At 42.8% G+C, this 6,671-nt stretch overlaps 1 protein-coding gene across 3 annotated transcripts in view; it reads left to right on the top strand.

Moving 5' to 3' along the window:
* otpa (orthopedia homeobox a) overlaps positions 1 to 5,324 on the top strand; it is a 7,661-nt gene extending 2,337 nt beyond the window's left edge. Inside the window, exons 1-3 of one of the 3 annotated variants that reach the window (XM_037116296.1) lie at positions 1 to 537; positions 977 to 1,377; positions 4,007 to 5,324. The exon at positions 1 to 537 is cut by the window's left edge and continues 2,337 nt beyond it. In XM_037116296.1, the coding sequence (XP_036972191.1) occupies positions 501 to 537; positions 977 to 1,377; positions 4,007 to 4,528 (960 nt within the window). In that variant the 5' untranslated portion in view covers positions 1 to 500 and the 3' untranslated portion in view covers positions 4,529 to 5,324. Of the gene's footprint in view, positions 1,378 to 4,006 lie in introns of all 3 variants that reach the window. The other 2 variants (XM_037116295.1, XM_037116294.1) reach the window with 2 other exon arrangements.
* The last annotated feature ends 1,347 nt before the right edge of the window (positions 5,325 to 6,671 follow it).

Raw genomic sequence — 6,671 nt, 5'->3', positions numbered from 1 at the left:
TAAACAAATATTGTGGTGATCCGACATTTTTTTTTTTTTTTGGCTTTTTTTCTCTCTCACACACACAGACAGCAGATATTAAATCAGCTTATTTTTTATTGGGTTTAATTTGGAGGAGAAATCAAACCAATTACAGGAATGAGGAGGAATGAACTTGTGGATGTGAGAGGATGGAGGAGAGGAGGAGGTGAGGAGGAGAGGAGGAGGAGGAGAGGAGGAGGTGAGGGGGTCCGTGTGGAGCTGACATACCTCAGGCTTCAGCTCTGATTGGTCCTCGTTTGGAGGAGCTCATGGGTTCATTCCGCCGTTAAGCGCCTCCCCATTTCTCTAAACTACATTATAATGCAACGAACCTCCCTTTTAACCACAAACCGAATTTGCTTTCATTTAGGCTATATATATTTCTTAAATAGGTTAAAGTCATAGAGGTTGGGGTGGGTTTTTTTTTCTTTTTTTTTTTTTTTTTTTAGCAGTAGCACTTCGCCCTGGAGCGGTGCGCAATGCTCTCTCATGCCGACCTCCTGGATGCTCGCCTCGGTGAGTTATCATCGCCAAACTCCGGTCTTCAACTCTACTGTAAGCTGGAGACACTTCTCATCTTTAAATCAAGCTCAGAAAATTGTCAATTTGCTTCTTGTTTCGTCTTAATGCGACTGAAGTGAAGCTAAACTCGCCTAATTCATTGGAAAAGTAATTATTATTATTATATTACTGCGTAATTTGATTTAAGCGTTTTCTAAGATATCGGATTGAATTAAGAGTATTTAAGGAGCAGATTGTAACGTGCATGCTGTGTGTGTGTGTGTGTGTGTGTGTGTGTGTGTGTGTGTTAGATGTCTGCTGATGTTTTAAAGTTAAAATAACGCCTCAGCTGATCACTCTTCTTCTCTGTAAATGTTTCTAACATGTCCCTTCTCTCCTCCTGTAGCAGAACTGTTTTCTGTCCGAACCTCACCAGCTGTGCTTGTCTGTGCAGGGATGAAAGATGCCGCGGCGGAGCTCCTGGGCCACAGGGAGGCTCTGAAGTGTCGGCTCGGCGGAGGAGGACCCGACCCGGGACACTCCGGGGAGCTGGGCCCGGGCCCGGACGGCGTGGTGGAAGGGACCACGATGCTCCCGGGCGATGATATCGGCAGCGGCGGAGGATCCAACCCGGTGCAGGTCGGCGGCAAAGAGCAGGAGAAGCAGCAGCAGCAGCAGAACAGCAACCAGAACCAGTCCGCGCAGCAGAGCCAGAAACAGAAGCGGCACCGGACCCGCTTCACTCCGGCGCAGCTCAACGAGCTGGAGAGGAGCTTCGCCAAGACGCACTACCCGGACATCTTCATGCGGGAGGAGCTGGCGCTGCGGATCGGCCTGACGGAGTCCAGAGTGCAGGTAGGAGCAGCTTCCGGTCACCGCGAGGACACACACACACACACACACACACACACACACACACACACACACACACACACACACACACACACACACAGGCACGTGCCAAGGTGTTCAGATAAAACAGCGTCAAACACAAAATAAACCAGAGTTTCAATTTACATTTAAATGGAAAACTACAAAATAAAAGCACGCGAGAGACGCTGCAACAAAAACAGAAAATAAAATATCACCTTAAAATAAATAAAGCAGAATTATATCATTATTTTCTACCTACAAATTCAGTTAATATTACATTTCTGTGGTTCTACATTTATTTGAAACGATAGAAATGCAGCTCAGATAATAATCGATCAGTAAAACGCTTTAATACAATTTAAGAATTAAATGTTCTGATTTTATCTGCCGGTGTTAAAATAAAATCTTTAGAGAAAATAAAAGCTCATTTTGTTTATTTGCAGGTTGAAAGAATCAGAACCAGAACCGGCTTCAAAAACACGTTTCATGTCTCAGAGACAAAAATGCAGCAAGCAGAAATAATAAAGAAGATAAAAATAAATCTGATATTATCTGAATATTATTTATTGATCTGCTGCGTTAAAGGAAAAAGAGGAAAATGTTTATTTATGGTTTTAATTTAGCTCCTAAATTAAAATCCATCGCAGGAAAACGAACCCAGATGTTTTTCTGAAACAATCCAAGAATTTGACTTCCTGTTTTATTATTACTTTACAAAAATAAAACAAAAACAGCACAGAGAATGTTTTTTTATTTCTGTAAATTTGAGGTCATGTTGTTGTTTTTTTAAAATCAGTGTTTCAGTAATCAATAAATTAAATATAATAACAGACAGTCTGGTGTTTTATAGTTCACACACTGCACGATCAGCGCGTTACTTTAGTTACTTTACTCAAATATAAAAGTAAAAATCAAATTAAATGTTTCAGATAAATATTGTTGATCTAAAATATCCACAAAACACAAAATAAAATTCAGACGCGTCACAAAATAAACAAATGAAACACTAAATTATTCTTAACTCATTTTCATCAGTGTAAATAATTTTAATTGGTTTGTTGTTATTAATAATTGACAACAACATGAGAACTTTTCGCGCCACAACAGAATGAAAAACGTGTTTTTAATTGAACAGGTGAAAGAAGCGAGGAGGGAGAGAAACTCACCAGTCTGCCTTTAAAAATCACTTTATTTTATGAGTTGTTGACTCAAAAGAAAATTCATGAACACTGTGAATCTTTGTTTCTGACAAATTCATAATTATTTGGTTCTTCTTGTTAATTCGGCGAATTGTTCCCGCGTCGTTTGAGTTCCCGCGTCCTTCACCTGACAAACATCAGCAATGATCTCATATTTTCAGGAGAATAAAACAGATTCATGCGGATGTAAAATCTGCTGTTCGAGGACACGTTTTAGTTTTTATTTAATCTAGAAACAGATCAGATTATCTGTTCTTTATTGTCCACAGGAGGAAAATAAATTCCACTGACTATAAATGTATAAAATAAAACGTGTCTGATTCTAAAATGGTCGCACAGAGTTCGTCTCCAGCTCTGATGAACCCGCAGATGATGATCGCAGCTTTATTACTCTCCGTCTAATCGCCTCTAACGGACCGGGATCAGCTGCTCCAGCTCGACTGGACTCTGTTGGTTTTATCCTCTGTAATGTTTCTGACCTCCAGTCGGCACAAACACATCAGGACTTATTAAACCGCGCTGCTGGCAGACGCTCGCTCACATGTGAAATAACACCCTAATAATCATTATTATTATCGCAGCTCCTCTCAACTATTTCCATAAAATAAGAATTAGTGAAATGAAGCTCATCCTGTGGAATGGGAGCAGGTCCAGGATCAGTTTAGCGATGGGCCTGTCAGCGGCCGGCGCGCTCAGAGCGCACTCCGTCTCTTTTAAACGGGATGAGGAATTGCGCTTTCTTTCCTCTGAAGTGTAATGCATTTCAGGCCGGATTTCACGGCTGGCTACGCGGAGGCAGAAGAGGAGGAAGGAGGAGGAGGAGAGTGAGATTGTCCCGCTCTTATTACCGCGCGCCACTTTCTCAAGCAAATCTTCACATTAATCATCTGCAGGCGGAGCTGCGCGCGCTCAAGGACTCCTGGAATAAAGTCTGTTTGTCACGGCGGTAACATTATCTTTATTAAGGCCCCGCGCGGAGCACGAGGACTCATTTAGGGGGAAAATGTGGGTTTAAAAATGTGTTTTTACGCGCAAGAATAACATTAAAAACATGCTGTCTGCTCGCCTGGACAGCTGCGATAATTACGCGAAATATTTTAACGGATTAATTCCCACAATTCACCTTGAATTATTATTTTTTAAAAATCCTTTCTGACACATAAAATAAGAGTTTATTCTAACACGTATGCGCACAGAGAGAATAACTGAGACAAACTGGATTTACGCACGTGGTATTTATTGTTTTATTAATTGGGCACTTTTACGCGCGGCTGTAAATGTTGGCACATAAATCCGCTCTCCTGCAGCTGATTTACTGTCGGCTGCTGCATTATGACGGTGATCACACTCTGATGTCATAACCTTTTTATGACCTGTCAGCTCCTCCTCACTCGTCACGTCTCTGCCTGCAGGTCTGGTTCCAGAACCGGCGCGCCAAGTGGAAGAAGCGCAAGAAGACCACCAACGTGTTCCGGGCTCCGGGGACTCTGCTGCCGACGCACCACGGCCTTCCTCAGTTCCCGTCGGCCGCGGCGGCAGCGGCCGCGATGAACGACAGCCTCTGCTCCTTCCACGCCAACGACACCCGCTGGGCCACGGCAGGGATGCCCGGCGTGTCTCAGCTGCAGCTCCCGCCGGCCCTGGGCCGCCAGCAGGCCATGGCGCAGTCCCTGTCTCAGTGCAGCCTCGGCGCCGGGCAGCCACACAACTCCATGGGTCTATCCAACATGTCGTCCAACGGCTCCGGGCTGCAGTCTCACCTCTACCAGCCCACGTTCCCCGGGATGGTACCCGCGTCCCTGTCCGGCCCGACCAACGTGACCGGCTCGCCTCAGCTGTGTAGCTCCCCGGACAGTGACGTCTGGAGAGGGACAAGCATCGCGTCGCTGCGCCGCAAAGCGCTGGAGCACACAGTATCCATGAGTTTCACCTAGAGAGCTTTTGTTTCCGTCACACTGAATCCTTCTGCGTTCAGTTCTGACTCATCCAACATCGCGCCAGCCGGGAAAATACAACCAGGATACCGTTCAGCTGCAGCGGGCGCGCTTTCCTCTCAAATCACGACCCGGAGGGGAACTGAAGCGGCTCATCAGACCTTTAACAAACACACGACTCCTTCTGTTCGAAGCTATAACTTATGATTTCGCATGTAGCCTATGACGACTATTTATTTGTCTATTTAAATTTAACTTATCGGTTGGTTCTGTATTTATTTCTTTGGCACATGCAGCTTCTCTCTCTGCTGACTGTTGCTGGTGACTGAAGACAAACTCTGTGGATTCTTGGACGCAGATTCATTTCCTTCCTGCTGGGACGCACAGGAACAAAAAACAAAAAACACACACACAAAAAAGAAAGAAAGAAAAAAAAACACCTGGAGGTTTAACAGGACAGAGAAGGAAACAGGAAGACACGGAGGAGGACGTGACTGCATGTGCTGTCTGAGGCAAAAAAAAAAAAAAAAAAAGAAGAAAAATAAGGGAAATATTATAAATTAAGACATGGAAACTGACTTAACTATACTCTGTTATATAGGATGTTTTGTGTAGGAAGCACTCTTGTTCCCATTTTGGTCAGTTTGTGATATAAATTCTGTTTCCAGAAATTCTGTCTGTGCTTATTATCAAATATGACTTTCTTAAATGTTTGAGCCATTTTGTTTCATGGACATGTTTATATCAATTCAATGTAAATGATCCAATAAAAATCATTTTCAATTACGTCACATCACGAATCAAACCTCCTTTTCTTCGAGCCGCGCTGTGACGTCATCCGTATGTGACGACGTCGGTTTATTTGACTTCAGACGCAGAAGAACAAACTCAGAACATGAAGCAGAAACATTGAGTCTGTCTGTCAGGCGTGAGGCTGCTGGTCTCCTCTGGACGGCCACCAGATCTTTGAGTTTTAGTCCAGTTCAAACCGAACACTTGAATTCCCTTCAGATTTTATGACATCATGTCATGACATCATCACAGGAGGACTCTCAGTGACCTCATGTGAGGAGATGAAGATGATTTCTGCAGCAAAAATGGTGGAAATCAAAATTCCCAGCTAGAAATAAACAAAAAAAAAAAAACACCTGAGCAGCAAAAAGAGAAAGCAGAAATGTTAAATTTTGTGCTTTTTATTCTTCCTCTTTATATTTCATTCCACTTTATATCCTGCTGGAAAACCCAGCGTAGACCAGCACCACAGCTCAACATACGTTGTGTTGTGGTGCTGGTCTACGCTGGTTTTCAGCTTCTTCTTCACGACATTTCAGATGGAAATACTGTGATTTCTCTTTGTGGTTTATAAGATGTTAATAAAAGACACACTGTAAGAGTCTGAACAACATTATAATATAAAGCAGTCAAAATCAGTTCCATCGCAACCAGCTCGTGCTAAATCGATGCTAATTGCTAATAAGAGATCAATAATAAAACATATAGCTCGGCTGTGCAGAGACGTTTAAAGGGGCCGCTGCTGAAAATGAGGAAGTTGCACACGGAACAACATCTGCAAAGAGATCAGTCACTTTAACAATCAGCCTCATAAACATAAGACCCAAAAAAATCCAGTTCAAACCCCAAAATACTTGAATCTCCTTCAGATTTGATGACATCATCACACGAGGACGCTGAGTGATGTCATACAGTCACACATGAAGGTGGTGGAAACTCGTTTTTCAGCTGAAATAAACAATAAAAAGACATTCAAGCAGCAAAAATGTTTTTTTTGGCAACACTTCAGTGAGAAACGTAGTCTCATACTGTTTTTATATTTCATCCTGCTATATTCTTCTTCTTCAACATTTCAGATTGAAAAACTGATTTTTTACTTGATTACATTTATCTGACTGCTACTTTACTGCAGACAGTAGTCATATCTTATGAAACCTGAGTGGTTTATCAAATACGCAGAAAAGATGTTTGAGTACGAACAACCTAATATTATAATATCCACCTCAACCAGCTGCAACATTAACATGCTCCATGATGCTACAAACTCTCAGCTGTGTGCAGAGACGTTCAGAGGAGCTCAGAGGTCAAAAGTTTCACATGGAACAAAATCTGCAGTGACTGAAATAAAAAT

The sequence above is a fragment of the Acanthopagrus latus genome, chromosome 12 (genome assembly GCF_904848185.1).
Source record: "Acanthopagrus latus isolate v.2019 chromosome 12, fAcaLat1.1, whole genome shotgun sequence".
In the NCBI taxonomy this organism is placed as follows: domain Eukaryota; kingdom Metazoa; phylum Chordata; class Actinopteri; order Spariformes; family Sparidae; genus Acanthopagrus; species Acanthopagrus latus.
The sequence above is the reverse complement of the archived record's forward strand: the minus strand, read 5'-3'. Positions and strand labels throughout refer to the sequence as shown.